At 38.7% G+C, this 20,413-nt stretch overlaps 1 protein-coding gene across 1 annotated transcript; it reads right to left on the reverse strand.

Moving 5' to 3' along the window:
* Nucleotides 1-257: 257 nt before the first annotated feature.
* LOC138349863 (T-cell activation inhibitor, mitochondrial-like) lies at nt 258-18,829 on the reverse strand. The gene is made up of 9 exons (XM_069331977.1): nt 18,672-18,829; nt 15,551-15,816; nt 13,905-14,127; nt 12,878-13,098; nt 10,837-10,928; nt 7,301-7,401; nt 4,069-4,212; nt 1,704-1,835; nt 258-788 (listed from the first exon to the last, which is right to left on the reverse strand). Exons 1-9 carry the CDS (start codon nt 18,704-18,706, stop codon nt 545-547), a joined length of 1,458 nt encoding a protein of 485 aa, XP_069188078.1. The 5' UTR covers nt 18,707-18,829; the 3' UTR covers nt 258-544.
* Nucleotides 18,830-20,413: the final 1,584 nt, after the last annotated feature.

The raw sequence follows: 20,413 nt of genomic DNA on the forward strand, positions 1-20,413 counted from the left end.
AACCCTTTTCTCTATGTATGAGGTCAATTTTTTTTTATTGGAGTTAAAATTAACGTAGATATATGACCGAACCTAACCAACCCTACCTAACCTAACCTAACCTATATTTATAGGTAAGGTTAGGTTAGGTAGCCAAAAAAAGCTAGGTTAGGTTAGGTTAGGTAGGTTAGGTGAACGAAAAAACATTAATTCATGAAAACTTGGCTTATTAGGCAAATCGGGCCTTGAATAGTAGGCTGAGAAGTGCGTTCTGGCTATTAGGTACGACATATATATATATATATATATATATATATATATATATATATATATATATATTTGTCCCCTCTCGAACAGATATTTTCACTAAACAAATTTGTTTCACTTAACAAATTATGAAATTTTTGTCAGCTAATTTCTACAATATACAGGCAATTCATAACAAAGAATAGCAGTCCATTCAAGTTGAACAAATATGTATTCAGCCGTGTTGGTGAAAATATATACAGTATATAAGATAGAGACACATAACAACCGAGACATACGAAAAAATAATAGGATAACTTCAAAACTTTTCCTGGTCCCAGTTCCAGGGAATACAAACTTCCCCATCTACCATTACAGCATAGTAATGTGTAATCCATAGACGTGCACCTGACAGGAGCGGTGAAAGGCGGTAGGCGGAATCCAAAAGTCGTTCAAGGCACTCTATCATCATATTTGGCATTACAGAATCGTCATTTTCTAAAAATTCTAATCCAAGTTCTTCTTTGCACTTTTCATATAAATCTTTTTCTTTGTCTCGAATACTGAAATGACAAATGAAATACAATCTCACAATGTATTTATCTGCTTAAACCTTCATTTCTCATGTATTTATTTTCTAAATGTAGATTAACATTTAGAGAAATCCACTTTCCAAAACATTACTTCAATTTTTATTAGGCCGAGATATTTTTATTTATATATAATGCTGAGATTTTGTTTAAGAAAAGCAGATTCATTTCTTACAAAGTACAGTACAGTATATACTGTATTATGTTTGACAATGTCTACCTCATGACACCCTTTCTGGTAAAAAAACAATTAATGCTAGAAGACATACGTTTACCTCACACAGAAGTAAGGATGGCAAACATTGATATGTATAATACAAGTGGCCTTTGATCTGTACATGGGGAGACATTCCAGTAATAAATGGTAAATGACAAAATTGCTCAACTCGAGCTTAAAGATAAATACATGGCAAAATAGGGCTTTGTTCCATAAACCTGCAGGTCTAAAGTGTAGCTACTCAGAGTATACATTAGGGAAAATCCTGAGGTGACCTTCCCATTAGAATAGAATACAATACAATACAATACAGTTCTAGATGGTTTGGTTAAGTAGACAAAGTTTATAAAGCTGGCAAAAACAGAGTACAGAAGTGGAAAGTTAAAAGGTAGGAAGACAGAACAATGTGGAAGAATAAGGTGTTATGTACACATAAGAATGTTTAGTGGGAGATGGTGTCAAGGAAATAGATAGATTTCTTATGTTCATTAGATACTATTATCTACAACTATGAATGCAACAACATTACACAAGTTATCTATCGATTACTGCTACTGCTATAAACAACAAAATAAATAGGGTACAGTATGTATTCTATCATCAATGAATATAATAATGTTTTAAATCTCTTCCTGTTTACATTAAATTCAAACCTACTTCTTCCTACATACCTTTCATAATCACCAATTATCTTCTCTGCTTGCTCCATATTTTCTGTAATGAAGTTGACGAGTAGCCATGGCGGACACGAGGACGGAGCTAGAATCTGGCCAGTTGGAGACAGCATCAGTGGACCAGCGGCTCTACAAAATAATAGGCACCATAGGTAAATAATCCATTAAAAAAAAAAAGCGAACACTAATTTCTCTTCATAAATGTAAACCTGAGCATAGTACAGTGGTGTATGTCCTTGGCTCACAAGCGAGGGACCCGGGTTCAATCCATGGGCAGGACAGAATCAATTTGGTATGTTTCCTTTCACCTGATGGATCTGTTCACCTAGTGGTAAATAGGAACCTGGGAGTTAGGCAACTGTTGTTGGTTGCATCCTGGGAAAACTTAGTAGTTGGCCAAGGGAGACTTTGATAGGCATAAAGTACCGATTTCCTGTCCCCTGATAATTAGTTTAGTTAGGAATAACTTAACTAAAATAAAATAGACATCATGTAAGCTTATAGCTTATTTATTTTTTAACATTAAGTGCCTTACCCCCTCACACCTTTGTAAAAAAAAAAAAAACAGTGTTGAATGTAATGAAATGCCATTTTCTGGGCGAGACCCAGAGGCTTCCCGAGCTATACCGGGCTGATGTGTATACAGTATATTAGACTGTGACAACAGTCAATCAAGGGAGTTCTAAGCCTACTGGGGACCACAAACCAGAACCTGGCCCCCTCAGAGAGACACAAGGAGCAATGGCCTATAGACACCCCAGTGTAGCTGGAAGCAGTCTATATCTGCCATCTACCAGGTCAGGCACCTAGAAAGGTACGAATTACAAAACAAACTACAGCTGATTAAAAATTGCAAACCGAAAGTCAAACGAGCAAGCAGAACTCCCCAATCGGAAAACAAGCAAATAAGCATGATATCACCATAGCCGCCACACTGCAGTCTGCACAGTTTCCCCCTTCCCTGTGAGGGGGTAAAGATGATGAGTGTCACCCTTAAGACAATGGGACAGAGCAACCTTCAAACTCGCTCAAAGTGAGATGGGACTCAGAGGATGCATCCATTGGACCAATGAGCCCCAATGGGGGTTTCCAGGGCCCTTAGATTGACTACTAAGGGAAGCACAGGCAAGATACTGCTATCCAGTTATCCCAGAACTACCAAACAAACAAGCAAAATGCTGAACCCCTGCGACGTGTGCAATCACGAGGACCTAGTGGAGGACCACCAAAATCATACAAGTGGTCCTACAGCCAGACAAGGCTGTAGAACCACTTGCATGACTTTGACCCACACCAGGCAAAACAAAACAAAAGAAAATAAACACCCTGCAAAAGCACAACGTCTCCAGGAGGATCAGAACTGGCCGCTATGCGTATTATAAGACAGTTGCACAGTACTTTGCACCCCTGCCAGCGATGATGCTTCCTCCTACCCAAGGCCAAACAGGGGTAGAAAAAAAAAGCTGACCCCAAGGCCGGGCAATCTCCAAGCAGCATAAAAAACCTGCGGAGGTAGCCCCCAAACAGTTTGTGGAAGGTAACCCCAAACTGCAAGGGCAGTACTTACAGGGCACATATTGAAGGGAACCCTAGGCGCATGCAGCCCCAGTACTTCTGGAATAACACCTCGCTCACACACCACCACACGGCACAGCACTGCTTAAGGATTGGAGCCAGAGTCGATAGACCCCCATATGAGACAACAACCTCAGAAAAGGGGTTGGGTGGCCGGCACAGGAAGTCTGGGGTCTCCTCTTAACCCTCCGGGGGAGGGGGGAAGCTGCACAGACAGCAGCGTAGCGGCTGGGGTGATGTCATGCTTGTTTGCTTGTTTTCTGATTGGGGAGTTCTGCTTACTTGTTCGGCGTTCGGTTTGTAATTTTTAACCAGCTGTACAGTAGTTTGTTTTGATATTCCAACCTTTCTGAGTGCCTGACTTGGTAGATGGCAGATATAGACTGCATCCAACTACATGGAGATGTCTATTGGTCATTGCTCCTCGTGCCTCTCTGAGGGGAGGGCCAGGTTCTGGTTCGTGATCTCCGGTAGGCTTGGAACTCTATCGCTTGACTGTTGTCATGGTCTAATATATACACATCAGCCCAGTATAGCTCCGGGGAGTCGAAGGAGCTCTTCACAGAAAATATTTTTTTGTCTATTTTTTTTTTTGTTTTTGCCTGAAAAGCTTTGCATAATAGTGGCTTCATAGATTGTGCAACTCCTGTCCCGACAACTTGTACATTAATCTTATGTCCTTTGTACACACATTCTTTTGAATAAGCATTGTATTGTATTATATATATAACCAGTAATTGTCCAGACATATTGTTAGAGTAATCAAGATTTCACATGCAGTACTTACGATTCTACCACAAGCTGTAGAGAAGACAGTGTTTGTGGCCAAGATTTTGGGAAGCCTTCACGACCTTGATAATCTCCAAGGGATGTAACTAGACGTCTAAGATGCTGAATGTAATGTTCCACAAGCACAAATGGTTGGTATTTCCTGAAATTCAAATACATTTATAAATTTAAGGAATAATATATATTTCTTACACCTCATGAACAAAAATTTTCTGCAAACAAATATTACCAGAATTTTACTGTCTGCATAAAACAAACTTCAGGCCTCATTTATTTTAGAGTCAACTTTATCTGAAGATAATAAAATATGTACGCTATGTATATGCAAACTGTATTATCATAGCTGTATCCAGTGGATTCTTGTACTGTATCAGGATGGTATCATTAGCAGCTTACGCTCAGATGAAAATAAAAAATCAGTTGTCGAATGTAATAAATATCCTTTCTGATGGGGAGGGGTGGGGGCCCTCAGGAGATATGCGAACACACTGATACTGTATAGCAAAGCCTTAGGAATTACACCAGACTTCCGAGACTCGTGCTGACCCACCAGAAGCCAGGATCAGACTCTGGATCTCTCTACAAGGTGATTTTGGGAATTTGAGATCTATTCAAAACTGAGAAAAAAACCCTGTTGCTAGCCACTTTGCTCAGCTCCTCACCTTTCTGGTTACATCAGGCTCTTGCAAGTCAGAGACTACAGAATACCAAAAACCAAAACCTGGTCCGTGTACACCGGAAGCTCCCAGAACAGTCAGCAAGCTGATCTGGGGGCCAAAATGCAACACTGACTTACACAGGAGGGTTAATGTGGTGGCTGCCTGTTGCTATTTCACCATGGAGAACAAAAAAGAAAAAAAGGGGATTCACCAAGGGAGGAGGAAAGCATAAGTTCATGACCTCAAAGGAGAGGGAATTAATGGTGGGGTAACTCTACCCAGAGCCACTAAAGCCTAGCACAGACCAGAAACATATACCAGATAGACCCAGCAATGCACTATTTGAATGCCAAAACCCCAAACCTGAATATCAGCCAAAGTCACAGTTCCCCAGAAAAGTGGACAAAGTTGCATACAGTACTTCCTCCTTCCATCATGGATCCTGAAGGTAGACCGCAGGCTGGTTAGACTTTGATACTGCACATGACCTACGTGAGATGGGCCCTGGAACAAGGGGGCCATGAACACCAAGTCAACAAACGTGTCCCCTGAAACATCTCAAGTTGTGTGCAAATAACAGTGGACAGCTCCAACCAGATATAAGAGATGATGCACCCCTGCCAAGCATACCAAGTCATATCTACCAAAGGACTCCCTTCGAAAGCAGATGCTGTATCTCATCCTTAGCCAGAAAAGAAGGCTGCAAAGGAACAGAACCCCTGCTTCCAAAGAGGGTTCTCAAGCCAGACAACCAGTTGCAGGTAAAGAAAAAATTTCGAGAAATAAAGTCACAGACCGAAGATGAAATGGAAAACTGAGGAAATGAACTAAAAACCAAAATCAGTCAAGAGATCAAGAAGACTAGGAGGAGAATGACCAGGCTGGGGTGAAAGAATGCATGAGAATTTGCAAAATGGCACTGACGAAGTGTCATCACCAAACGGCAACAAAAGCACCTCTGCTAGAACTGAGCAATAAGAGGTGAAAGTACTGTATTCAGTATGAGGTGCCCATCCGAAGAACACCCAAGACAAAAAGAACAGTACCACTGAGATAAAAATGGAGAGGCAACGAAGAGAAAGGAACAGAAAAAAGGATTACTAAGAAACTTCATACTGTTGCCATAACGAAAGATGCAGTTGGAACACTAACAGGGCAGCTACTAGAGGAACATGCAGATGGTGATAGTCCAGGATAAATAAAAGAAAATGCGAAGATTGGAGGAGAGCCTCAATCAGCAAGGAACGACTCCGGCCCAATCTGCTGTAAGAAGCGGAGATGTGGAAAATGTCATGGGTTCAGACAATGAGCTAGAAAGACTTGGAACCACAGCTGAGCCAGCCAATAAGGAAGCAGAAGACTATTCTGCCTGCAAAAGTCTCCAGTCTAGACAACAGAAGCAACAGCTGAACTAGTAGGAACAGATAAATGAACCTTCACCAATTACAGTTTAGCTGAAAAGTATCCACAATAAGAGTCTTGTAAACGGGGAATGGAGCCACGTAGGAGGGAAGCCACTGATTCCACGCTGATAGAAAGAGGTTCTCCGATTCCTGGTGGATGACGTAACTTTTCAGGGATCTGCCACACATTTCGTGTGTCTGATGGACATCATTGCATCTGTGCAGAACCACATGTTGCCTGTCTGTATGACCCCATTTCATAATCAAGATGCATCCTCAGTGGAGACCATGTACATAGATTGCAATTAGGAGATTATACTTTTGTTTCCTCCAGTCACACTCCTGCTTCGGGTCTTAGAAAAACTGGATACCGCTTTTTTCTGGGCAACATGATTTTGCCTGGCTCATAGTCAGTTCAGTCTAGGTTTCCTTGTGTTCTAGCCATGTGTTCCAGTCTGTTACCCTATCATGCTCTGTTTCTCTTGCAGTAAATTGAGTGGCTGTATTCATACTGTTCCAGACTCTTTGCCAATCTTCATATATGGAGTTTCTAATTCAGATCTATTGCAACTTGTATAGCAAATAGTGGCAGAGATCTTGCTTAAACCATAATTCAAGCAATATAAAGTGGCTTGGTGGCTTGACTTGCACTGCACAGTTTTTGGTCTTTCACTAGGAGTTGATTCTCTTTGTGGCAGTGCTTGTCATACTTCACCTAGATTTCAAGGAAAGATATCTTATGCAGAACACAGCATTGTTGCATGCTCTGGTGCTTGGTTTGGCAGGTAATTGGCTACTAGATGGAGACTTCATCTGGCCTTCTTATAAGATCACAAAGGAGAACTCCTACAAAAGTGTTGAAGACTAAAGGTTGGTCAGAGCTTATCTTACCTTAAGGGCCAACCAAATGACTGTGCTCAAAAACATGTTTTCCATATTTGTAGTTACATGAGAATAATGTATAAATGGGAAGTTTTTTACTGTATGTAGTAACTGTTTAATAAATTAACTAAATACTGTTAAGCTACTTTTCTACCAACAGAGATAGGCAAAATATGTATGACCAAATTCAAAATAAATTTCATAAAACATTTAAATTAAATATACTGTAATATATATACAGTAAGATCTTCCAACACAAGCTTCCTGAATGGAAGAAAAATCTTACCGATGAGTTACTTGAATCTCTCGTAAAGCATTTGAAACAGCTTTCTGCATGCCAGGAATTCGCTGGATCATTGGATCTTGCTCAGGAAGTTTGCATATAACCTATAAATATATGCAACTTGTGAAAAATCATAATCTGAATAAACTTCACAAATAATAGTTTTTGTTTCTGGACTGCGTACTGCCTGCTCCGTATCTCCCTCAGCTTATGTCATCAACACTACCTTGCTCAGACCCGGTGATAATCACAGCCCACTGGGAACAAACACTACACATCGTCTTGTTCCTTCTGAGGGGATTAAAGATCAACCCACTATTGAAGCAATTTGCCCACAAGAATTTAATAGTAGTAACAAAATAGAGTACTCAATCTCCCTTTGAGAAATGTTTGGATATCACTGAACTACAAAATAATACTCTTTAACAAGTTCAGAACTCGCCACATTGTCTTTCCCTATTACCACCCAGGTGTAGCCTGACCTACCTTGGTGAGGCACTCGGTTCATTATTCCGCCTGGAGCTCAGAACAACACAGTTACATAGTTCTAGTGGAGACTGCTGCTATACAGTATCTCTATCCTTTGGACTTGAAGACATCCATGTGACTGTGGTTCAATCTTAGAACGTTGTTATGGCTACATGGTCGTGGCCTCACACAAACAGGTACTGAAAACAAGCACCAGTGACAGCCATCCACAAGTACGTAGTTTAACCAAGTAAATGATTTTTACCGTATCTTGCGCCTTGCTGTCCAAGTGTCCCAACTGACAAGGGGAAGGTGGGGAAGAAGGCAACAAGCATTCTGAGATAGGAACTAGATTGCAGCGTGTAGATAGATGTTCTCAGGTAGATTCACTACTTTGTATCTTTGATATTATACATGTTTTAGATTGAGGATAGTGTGAATATTTCTGGTATTTGTTAGTGCATATTTTGAACAGTGATTCAGCTATTTGATGTGCTTATCACATGATTTTGCTGCTGCTAACATTTTGTTTATTATTTCAAGGCTTCACCTAATGTTACAATTTTGACATTATAATAAACAACAGTTAAAAATATTATATAAGTCAATCATTCTTTGTTCCTCCACACTGGCAATATTGTGCTGGCCTGTGAGGGCTGTCAGCACTTGCTGAATTATTCATAACAGTATATTCATGTGCACGTATGATACTTATATTGCACATATCTTCTGCCATAGTCCATTTCAGCTTTTGTTTCAGGATTATCTTTTCTGGGCCCTGTAGCAAAGACTTAACTACCACCTGGTGGCAGTAGGGCAAAACAGTTTGGCAGTTGTTAACTCGTTACAAAAACTTTGCTTGATAGTTCAATAATCTTCCAACATTTCTCAGAGAGTGGTTAAGTGCTTTCTGACTGCCTTTAAAGTCTTTGTAAGTAGTTCACCTTGATAGTTGGCTGATATTTGCTCCCCTTCATGCTCTCTACCCTATGGATAGGCAAGACATTATATTATTATGCCTGCCTCTGGTAGATTGAGGTATTGAGACAAATTTGGCATAGATGTAAAATTCCCCTAAGGTGCCAATGACATAATCTGAGAGCAACTACTGAAATGCTACTAAGTGACATTTAATTCTATTTATAGCAATTGTAATACAGTAGCACACAAAATTTCACTTGAAAAACTACAATACTAATAGATAGAATTGTATCTAAAGCATTTTATTATATTCATACAATGAGTCAAAATAGTGTAACTGAAGATATGTGACCAAACCACACATCAGAAAATAGAAAACGATGTTGTTTTGGTCCATCCTGAACCATTATCAAGTTATTTAACAGAAGAGAGGAAGGGACAAGAGTAAATAAAGAGTGAGATGAGAGATGAGCAGGTAAGAGAAAAAGGTAAGAATACCTTTCATCCCAATCATTGAATAGGATGAAAGTAAGAATAAGAAAAGGGGGAAAGAATAAAAGACAGGAGCAAAGCTTAAGTCTGCATGCTTGATACCTGCTTGATGGGGTTCTGGGAGTTTTTCTCCTCCCCAAGTCTGGCCCGAGGCCAGGCTTGACTTGCTCACGTTTGTTAAGAAGGTTAGAGCATTTAAGTACTGTATGTACTGTACTGTGAAACGGAAGAGTCAACAGCAACAAAGTTAGGGCTAAGGTTCATGTTGGGCATGTTGTGTATGTTGCTGATTTGACAAGACGACATCTGTGCAGAGTAGAGGCAGGAAATATTATTTTTTTAGAAGACCAACAATCTATAGGATGATTAGAGTCCCTAACATGACAGAAGAGTTGAATTCTCATTGTCAAGGACAGCTAGGAAACCTGTACTAAGGCTTAACAAGGTCTCAATAAACATAGGCCAACTTGTTGGAATAGCTGGAATTTTTTTAACAGAACTGGAATTTTTTTGTTGGCAGAATTGGATTTTTTTTTTGTTGGTCTGGTTGTTTCTCCCTGTTTTGGCGGTGTTGGATTATGTAAGCAGAATGGTGGTCCTTCTGGCTCCTTGGTGGTTGGCCCGGCCTTGGTCTCTGGTGCTGCTTGCTTGGTATCCGACTTGGGCATTTTCTGTGGCTCTGTCTTTTTCAGAGGGTGGGCCTGGTTTTGTACTTTGCTGGTCTGATTTTCTTCACCACTCTTCACATCTGGTGTTATGAAGTGTGTGGATCACCCTCTCTATGATGATCAGGTGGTTTGTTAACACTTTCGCGTGCCCGGCAGGCGACACGCCGCGCACCACAAGGTAGGCCAAGTGTTGATCATGAGCTCACAAACCACTCAAATGTTTATAATCTTTTCAGCTTTCTCATCTCAATTTACATGCTATGTCATTCATATTGTTTGCAATATGAATGAAATTGTTGAAACTATCAAACTGTTTGCAATATCATGGTGCACATTTTAAACTCAGTCCAATAATATTCAGATAAAAAATGTAATTTTTACACATTTATTAATCCGCACAGTAAGCCGAGCGTTGGCCACGAGCGTACAAACCACTCTCAAATGTTTATACTCGTCTCACCTTTCTCACTACCTTTTGTACTACATCATTCATTGTGGTATCAAACTGTTCGCAATATCATGGTGCGCATTTTAAAACCAGTCCCATAATATGCGGACAATAAATGGAAATTTTATAAATTTATTAATTGATGACGGGGTTAGTCATCAAGGCCCCTGCGTATTTTGGTTTTATGACATCAAGACCATCATCAGAATTCAAAAGTGTTAAGAGTGTCTCACCTGCAGTCCTTCCAGCGACAGTTTGTGTTGGCTTGACATACATTCCTCTGTTTTACCCCTTCAATGTCAAAATGTTTCCAAACTCAACCATTTTCATTTCAAAACACCAAGAGTGATGAAAACATTAAAAATCATTAAAATATAGCCTAATTAATAAAAAAAAAAAAAGCACAACTCTCAGATCCCCTTAGGGTGCTCGGCGTAGTACAGTGGTTAAACTACTTGTGCTAACAAGAGATATTGCAAAAGTACTTCTGAGCTTAACAAATATTTTTTACAAAAGATAATTTATAACTGTAAACAACCGACCTTTAGCCATTGATTGCGAACTTCAGACGTACTAAGAATGACATTTCCCTCCAAACTCACACCAGTTTCATTCCCAAAATGAATTGCTCGACCTGTTGATAAAAGAAACCTTAATACTGTATCTTCAATATACTTCCTGCTGCATAGTGTGTTACTGATGCCAAATATGGGTAGATACTTTCATATACTGTACAGTGCAGAATAATCACAAAAAACATATGATTCGGTTATGAGTAAGTATCCACTATGTTCTGATGAAAGTTCCGAACGTTTTCGTGTTTCAACACATTGTCAAGAAAATAGGGAAGGATGACATAAGAGTTTGGGATTATATACCCAACTATGCCTGGCTAGACAAAAAACCATAAGCTAAAACATCAATTAGTGGAGGTGAGATGATTAAGTGGATATTAACTGGGTATTCTTTCATTCCTACACTATTTTTATACCTTTCACAAATCTTACCAATTATAAAGATATTTAATTTGTATAATCATGGACTGATATTAATATTATCTAATTTACTACTTTTTTGATAAATGATGATTTAATAATATTTCTTTCAGTAACTGATTTACAATCCACAATTTTGCATGAATTAACTCATTAAATTGAATGATTTTAATCTCTTGAGTGAAAAAATAATGCATTGCACTCTTGACCAGTTCTTATACTATGTTTATGTTCTTTTATTCTCTGGTCATGATACTCATCCTGTAACTACACTTAGGGAATTAAACTCTCACACACTCATTCTCACATTCACATTCTCACAATTTCACTTTCTCTCCCACATTTGAAAAAGTGCAATGACATGTAATCAAATTTTTTCCAACCCTAAAAAAATAAAGAGAGCCACGAGGAGAGATCCAAGGCTTTAAACACGCCAAAGCTAGTAGATAGAGAGCAATGAGGCGATATGATCACCTTATACAAAATGCCTTTACTAACTGGACTAAATCCTGTTGCTGATCCAGCCCTAGATTAATCAATAAGCATGTGCTTAGGGGTTCAAGTAAAGAGAGATCCCCAAAAGTTTTTTTCCAGTGCCAGATTTACAATTGACCATGGTGCAGTGTGTTGTAGCTGAACCAAGACCCATAAAATAGTGGCCCATAATAAATTAAAAAATATTCATACAGTTTTAATATAATTATAGTATGTAATGTATCTTCAAAGCAAGAGGGCAATGGAATAATAGGCATTTAGTTTCATATAAATAATGATATCGATTCATTAGAATATATATATACAGTATACAGTATTTTACAGTTTACTATCGTTTCTATTTTAAATTACATATAGGGTATATCGGGGTGCCATAATCTCTTCGCTGCTTAGGGCTTCAAAAATTCTTAATCAGGCCCTGTGCTGGTTTTTGTTAGGTCCTAGTGAAATAATTGTTAATAATTAATAATTGTTAGTGCCTGGTGTGGTACTGAAGGTTTGTAAGTTCCCCAGTGCGTAGCTCAGGAAAATGCCAAAGGGGCTCTTCCCAGAAAAGATATGATTTGATGTATATATGACTTTACATGACATACTGTACTAACAATCTGGGTTTCACTGCATCCTCCTTTGAAATCCAAAATTTTTCTGAGAAATTTGAATTTCTCAGGAAAAATCTAGTGATCAGATCTGATCTGTTGTTTAGAGCAGTGGTTCCCAAACTCTTTAGGGGTCATTTCCCCTTTTTCATATAGCATCCTTATCAATCACTCAGTATTAAATTTCTGTTTACCATCCTGTGAGCTCACTCTACTACAGTAGCTGGTTATTTACCCCTTACCCATTGCATCAAAACCAAAGGGTAGGGAATAAAGCGCTGCTTCATCTTATGGCCCCTTACATATTGCAAAAAGGCCTCCCCCCCCCCCAATGGAGCAATGACCCCCAGTTTAGGAATCAGTGGTTTACAGGATTTTGTTAAACGGAGGGGCCAAATTCTTGTGGGTGCATTGTACTGAACTGCATAACTTAAACTACATAACATTATATAGAAATCTTACAATTAACATTAGTCTAATAAATAAAGTGTGTTTACCCTGCAAAACATCCTTGATTTCCTGATGATGTGTGGTTAAAGCTATAAGTCCCTGAAGGCATCCTCGCAGGTGTGTTAGGCCAAGTCCTCGCTGCCAAGACAAGCGAGTCAAATTAAGCTCTTCTATCAACCAAAGTCGAAGTCGTATAATATCTTGACGAACTGGTTCACTGACAGCTAATCTTCGCTCAGCTTCCCCCATATTCTTGATGAGCCAGGAACTGCATTAATAAATTATAATCCAGTTCAAAGGTATAATGCTTTAATACTAAATTTTTTTGATCAATGACACAGGAATGACATGTAGCCATATGAAATGTGCAATATGAAAAATATATAGAAGACTGAAAAATAGAAAAAGAAGAAACGCATAAAAGATTGAAGTGAACGATAAATACAGATTTTTCAAATAGAAAAGTATTTGAGGCTCTAAAACGTAGACTAGAATGGCAGAGGAAGAGTATTTGGATTTATATAAGAATAGAATAGAAAAATCATAGGAAAAGTATTTGGAGTTTTGTAAGAACATAATAGAATGGCAAGTGAAACTTTGTGAAAACCATTCCTGCTGGATAGAAAGACAGCAAAGTGGGAATTGGTAAAATGGAGATAACATGAAGAAAAAAAACAATTAAATAGTGAACAAAAGAAGACAGTTCGATATGGTTCGTATGAAGGCAGTGACTAGTGTATTGTGTACGGGGGGAGGCAATAATTACAGGCTAGTGGATTGTATACGGGGGGGAATGGGGGGGAAGCAATAATTACAGGTGTGTGTAATGAGTATAGGCTTGTGCAATGAGGACATGTTGTAGGAAATATATACCAAAACAAGTTACTGTATATTTATATATTTATACAGTACCATGTTTTAGGTAGTAATAGAATTCGGTTTTTATCTTGGGATAACTGACTGGTGTTAGCAACTTTACCATACTGTACTATGGTACTTTTCTTTGCTTGGCAAACATTTTTAAACAAACCAAAAACAAAAAAGAAATTTTAAAAAACATCACAGAAAGCTTACTATAGTTTTTCTCTCCTGGCTGTATAGAGCTCATCTTCTGGGTTGAAGGGTCTTGTGCTATCATAAAATGGTCGATGATAGTTTATTTTCCTATCCGGCTGGTGCAGTGTCTCGGGAAGATTATCTACATATTTGGTAGGAAGATCAAAATCACTAAGAATTCTTTGCACAGTGTCCCGAGCTGATGTTTTATTCAGCTTAAGTGCTATTGTGTTTAGGGTACCTGAAAATAAAATTTCCATGAACACAGACATGGTTAATGATACATACTGATGATGTTCCAAAATGAGAAAATGAGCAGTTTGGAATTAATGAAAATGCAGTAATCTCAGATATACACCTGGTCTCTGATATTTGTGAAGGATGCAGTTTTTTAATTTCCTGCATATACAGATACAGTACTGAAAATACAGATATTAAACTTAAGTTTGCATATAATGGGAAAAAATTATTTTCCAGAGATTTAAAAAAAAAAAAAAAATATGGAAGAAATCCTTGAGTAGCTCTCCAAGCTTAGCTCTATTAGGACCCAAACTTAGCCCAACACACGAGGACTTTGAAACCTATCCATTGCCTACTGGGAACCAGCAGTGGCAGCTCGCTCATAGGAACCGCTGAACTGTGGTCCCCACAGACACTCACTGCCAAGTGTATGACTCCAACCTCACACTAGAATAATAAGGAACAGACAAATTTGTCATAACAAAAAGTCTTTATAGTGTACAGGTATGTTATTTTCAATGTATTTACTGCATAACCAAATTTTGAACATTTTCATTAAAACGAGACATAAATAGAGGTTTCATGCTATATGATAGTGAAGCTTGCAGTGATGCAGTCTCTCCAAGCTATTTTTCCACAAGCTGCCACTGGGAACCAGAACCAGAACCAGTCTCACTTGTGTGAGAACCAGACTCACTCGACGATGCAAGAAGAGCTTGGGATCAGAGATTATCCACACAACTAGGGGAATCCTACCAGAAAGCATAGGCACAACAAAACAAGCAATTATTTGAAGAATATTAGGTACTCCCAGCAAAACTGATTTTCCAGGGAAAGTCACCACTTAGCTGAAAATGTGAAGCAGTTAGCAAGTCCTGCAGGGGCAGGTGTTGAGTCTGTGGCACCAGGTAAAAGCACAAAAGGGCAACAGGGCAACACCTTGGGAGACCCAAGCTACCATCTGGTGGTGGGCAGGTGCGTAACAGTTAGGGTATTTACCTTGTAGCATTAATCATTCACCTTGCTGACCTTGGGGTGCCTAATTTCCATCAACTAGTCACCTGTTTCATTGTGTGTACTTTCTGGTTGGTTTTTCTCAATTTTAGATTTATGTTCTGGTTAGTAGTAGGCAAGGATTGGTCTCAAAGGCATGGTGTGTTTAGCTATGGCCTGACAGTACCAAAGTTAAGTTTTAGAGGAAAAACTGACGTCCCTCCATGCCAATAATTTTATCCCCTTTTTATATATATAAATTAATGTGTAATTATTCACCATATTAATATGATCAAACTATATGTACAAAACAAAACGGTAACAATATTCTCAATATTTTTTGTTTTCAGATAACTATAAACACAAACAAAATTATATAAGAAATATTAGTTGGAGCCCCGCATAATTTAACCAAAAATTAATATTCATACCTTGTGTTTTCTTATTCTTGACATAGAACTGGAGGCTAATAGGCCTTGGTTTCTCATGTTTGATGAGAGAATCGAGATGGCTATTGAGTACCTTGAGGGAAGCATCATTAACATGTTGGGCTCTTGGATGCTGGCCAAAAAGATCCGGATGAACAAGAAAGTAGAAGGGCCGTAAGGCAGTTGTCACTTGAGCAGAAGACAAGTATCTATGAGAGTTCTCAATCTCATATGAAGACTTTCTGAGTAATCTGCAGGTTACAACATACCTGAAATAGAGTTATACAGCCTTTATTTCCAGTTTACTATATTCTTTCCATAATACTATACTGTATATACGGTACCCGTAAATACAAACATACAACTAAACTTTTCATGTGCTAATACAACACAAAAAAGTTTAATAGCCTTGTGAGAAGCTCATTTATGACCACATTTTATTAATTAAATATATTTCTTAGCTCTAAAAGTTTCATAAATTGCAATAAGGCAAGTTTAACATGTCAATACCAGCAATGCTGGTATTGGTATTTCTCACATTTCTCACCCAGGCAGGGTTATATTGTACAGTATAAGGACCTTGGGAGCACTGAGATGGAATCTATCCAAAGTTATCAAAGGCTCTTGGTCTGTATACAAGCTCAAGTAATACAGATTTAAAGTAACAACACACTCTTGATCTAATGATGGGAATTCTGGACACCAATCAACCACTCACAGCCCCCACAAGGCACACCTAACCAGTGCCAGGTAGAAATGCTGTATCCAGTCTGAAGCAGTTCTCACTAATCACTTCCCACTTCCATCCTGAATAACTATAGAAAAGTGATGGATGAATGGGAATGGGAGCAGCAGAGGTGATGTTGCAGTGAGGACATAGTTACGTAGGCAGCGATGGTGAAGTAGTAAAATGGTCAATGTAGATAACTGTTTTTTCTTTATTTTAAAAACATGTAAATACAATTAAAAGGCAAGGTACCGAAGCACCAGAACATCGGAAACACAGAATATATACAAATAAAAGTAGTAAAGCTGAAGAACAGAATCTGACTTAACTTTACACAAATCACAAAACAAAGCACAAAAACAAACAGGAAAACAGAAAAAGTACTGAAACAACTTCACCCACCAAACAACATACGTACGGGTACAAAATGTCATCAAAACACACAAAATTAATATATATAAGGGAACTTGACATCACAGATGCAACAGAATATTCACAAAATAAAAGTACAGTACACATAAGGGACCCCTACACACAGAGGCCGCAACCACCCACCAAGAGCAAACATAAAACGCTAAACTGTAATGCCAATCCTGACCTCAAAAGCTTCATAGAAGGTTGTAACAGAACCCATGAGCACCACGCCAGAAATAAATACAGTTTTGATATTCCTAGAGTATGACTTAATCAAACTAGAAATGCTCTACAAATCAAGGGACCCAGATTGTGGAATGACCTTCCCAACCATGTTAAAGACTGTACCTCTCTCAACCAGTTTAAGATAAAAACGAAGCTATACCTAATAAATTCCCTGTAACCTACCTTACCCCTCTATTGTCAACCAATGTCTTTTTTTTAAAGAGTGCTGCTTGTCGACAGAATTGTATTTGTGCTGCTTTTTCAGCTATGTTTTCATTCCATGTTTTCATTTTACTCTTTATGCTTAATTAGTATTAAGCTTTAGTCATTTAAGTTTTTCATGCCCGAAACGCTTTGCGTAATTGTGGCTTTAGGCATTGTATGTACTACCCCTAACTATAAATCCATCACTCTTTGTAAAATCTCTTGTATGTATGTACCTTACCTAAATAAACGATTTGATTTGATTTGATTTGATTGATTTGAACATACCAATTGGAAGCACAGCTCCAGCACTAAGGTAACTGGTGACCCCCCAACATTGAGGTTACTTTCTTTTTTTTCTTTTTTTCATAAAATAAGTATACAAATAAAAAATAAAAATACACCAAAGCAACACAGCTAAACCCAGAGAGCACAAAACACAACTCAAGGATAAACATGAATGTATACCAATACAAAAACTGTGTACCACAACATAGTATACACACAAATGACCCTGACACATCCCACTGCAGTACCCCTCAAACAAAAAGGGACACATGGAAGGCAAATTATCCCATACAAACCACATACAAAACATAACACAATGCAGACTAGAATACAAAATCACCACCTAAGCCTTAGGGGCCCAGCCAATCAGTACAAGTTGTAACCCCACACAAGGAAGCAACACCAGCCTCCAAAACGTCCTCGGGCATTACACACACAAGTCATAATAGCATGATGCATCAAATTAACAAATCCACAAGGGCCGTGACGAGGATTCGAACCTACGTCCGAGATCATCCCAGACGCTGCCTTTATCGACTGAGCTACGACATGGTCAAAAAGAGTTGAAACGAAGTTGTATAATGAAGTAAGGGTGAAGAGGGAGAACGGCCTATTGACATAGGTCGAGTGCATGGGGGAGTTGTGTAAAACCCTGGTTTGTGTCTCGGAGAGGCTGCAGGATCTAGTAAGTTCAGTAGAACTTCGGTTTCAACTCTTTTGACCATGTCGTAGCTCAGTCGATAAAGGCAGCGTCTGGGATATCTCAGATGTAGGTTCGAATCCTCGTCACGGCCCTTGTGGATTTGTTTATTTGATGCATCACGCTATTGTGATTTCTATGTGTAATGAAGTAAGGGCGAAGAGGGAGAACGGCCTATTGACATAGCTCGAGTGCATGGGGGAGTTGCGTAAAACCCTGGTTTGTGTCTCGGAGAGGCTGCAGGATCTAGTAAGTTCAGTAGAACTTCGGTTTCAACTCTTTTGACCATGTCGTAGCTCAGTCGATAAAGGCAGCGTCTGGGATGATCTCGGACGTAAGTTTGAATCTTCGTCACGGCCCTTGTGGATTTGTACACTTTTTTTTCTTCTGAACCCATGAGGAGATATCAACATTTTCTATTATATTTGTATAACATTTCAAAGTTCAGACTAAACAAGAAATCAAGTATTTCTCCTTGTGTGTAGACTTACAACATGACGCAGATAAGGCGACCACTCTAACCATGTCCAATATATGAAAAATACTCACTGGCAAATTACACCTACCACTTGGACAGATGGTATGAGTATAGCAGCGACATTAATAAAATTTAACAGCTTTTTTCACGAATTTTATAGCAATAATTTCTTATTTTTCCTAGGGACGGACAGAACCAAAACACAGCATCAGCTGGCGTAGGTAAACAATCCTTGAACGGCTACTTGTGCCGACTAGTTACCTATTTCACTCTGAAGCAGAAAACAAACAATAATAATAATAATATTTTATTTAGGTAAGGTACATACATACAATAAATTTTTACAAAGATTGGTTGACTTATAAGTAGAGCTAGTACATACAATGCCTAAAGCCACTATTACGCAATGCGTTTCGGGCATGATAAACATAAATGACAAGCTTAATACTAATTGAGCATAATGAGTAGATGAAAACAAGAAATGAAAACATAGATGAAAAAGCAGCACAAATACAAATATGTCGACAAACAGCGCTCTTTAAAGAAAAACAGACATTGGTTGACAATAGAAGGGTAAGGTAGGTTACAGGGAATTTATTAGGTATAGCTTCGTTTTTACAATAACAAACAATAATAATTAAAAGAATAGAGCCGCAAAATGATACACAAACATAATAATAACGGGACTCTTTATTATAATTCACTACAACGTGTCCAGCGTAGGATGACAAAGTTAATTCCGCAAATTAGAAACGGTCATGTGGGTCTCGGTAGTGCAGTCAGGTTCATTCTCTAAGCATAATCGAGAATTCCGGGTTCGAATTCCGATCGGAACAGAAATGGTTTAGCACATTTCATTTCACCTAATGCCTGTCATTTCACCTAGCACTGAGTAGGTACTCAAGAGTTGGTCAGCGTGTTGTGGGGGTTGCAACATCCTGGGCGGGGTCTAATTCGGCCTTGGAGGCTGGGGGTGTGAGGGTGTGTAATTCGGCCTAACCTAACATAACTCCACAGTTAGAACTATAACTCCAGTCCCAGAGAGCACTCAGCATTCTTATTGAAATCTTGAATATGTTACATACCGAGTCGCTTCATACACTCTTAATTGTGCTATATATATACAAAACTCTGAACTGTCATACTAATCCTGACCTCAAACGCTTCCTAGAAGGCTGTAACAGGGGGTAATACACGAGAAACAAATATCTATTTGATCTCCTAAATGAGATTAAAAAACTGTACTACTCTCAACAAGGTTAAAATATAAAAAAACTGCCTAATTAATATTATGTAAAGAATTTTACTTACATTTCCTCATCCTTCACGACAATGTCTTGCCGTTATTGTCAACACTACTTGTTATATGTGTATTATATTATATATTTGTATTGCTGCTAAGAATTGCAGTTTCTAAATTTACCTGAGGGCCACTAACTCTAGTGGCCACGACGAGAACAAGAAGCCGGCGGCTTGTCCAAGGTCCCCCAATTTGCCTTAATGATATTTTCAGTTGTATTTTAAATTTTAACATCTTTTTGTCATTTACGGTTTCGGTGGGTAGGCGGTTCCATGGGTTAATAACTCTGTGGGTGAAAAAAGCATCTGTTGTCAGTCCTACATTGTGGCTTGTTGAACTTGAAACCGTTGCTCCTTCTTTGTGTTGCATCTGACCTTCTGAAGGAAATATACGGATCAACATCCTCTTAACTTGTTCAGTATTTTAAAAGTTTCAATAAGATCCGCCCTGTCATTCCTGGTTTGCAGTGGTGTTAGCCCTGTGGCCTTCAAGCGTTCCTGATTCGAGAGATGACTTGACTCTGGAATGAC

Source organism: Procambarus clarkii, chromosome 26 (assembly GCF_040958095.1).
Source record: "Procambarus clarkii isolate CNS0578487 chromosome 26, FALCON_Pclarkii_2.0, whole genome shotgun sequence".
Classification (NCBI taxonomy): Eukaryota; Metazoa; Arthropoda; class Malacostraca; order Decapoda; family Cambaridae; genus Procambarus; species Procambarus clarkii.

Coding starts and splice junctions, on each gene's coding strand:
- LOC138349863 (XM_069331977.1), bottom strand. CDS start 18,706: ATGTCGCTGCTATACTCATACCATCTGTCCAAGTG. Junction 13,099..13,904: donor GCCAGGAGAGAAAAACTATA/GTAAGCTTTCTG, acceptor TTATTAATGCAG/TTCCTGGCTCATCAAGAATA. Junction 789..1,703: donor ATAATTGGTGATTATGAAAG/GTATGTAGGAAG, acceptor TTGTCATTTCAG/TATTCGAGACAAAGAAAAAG.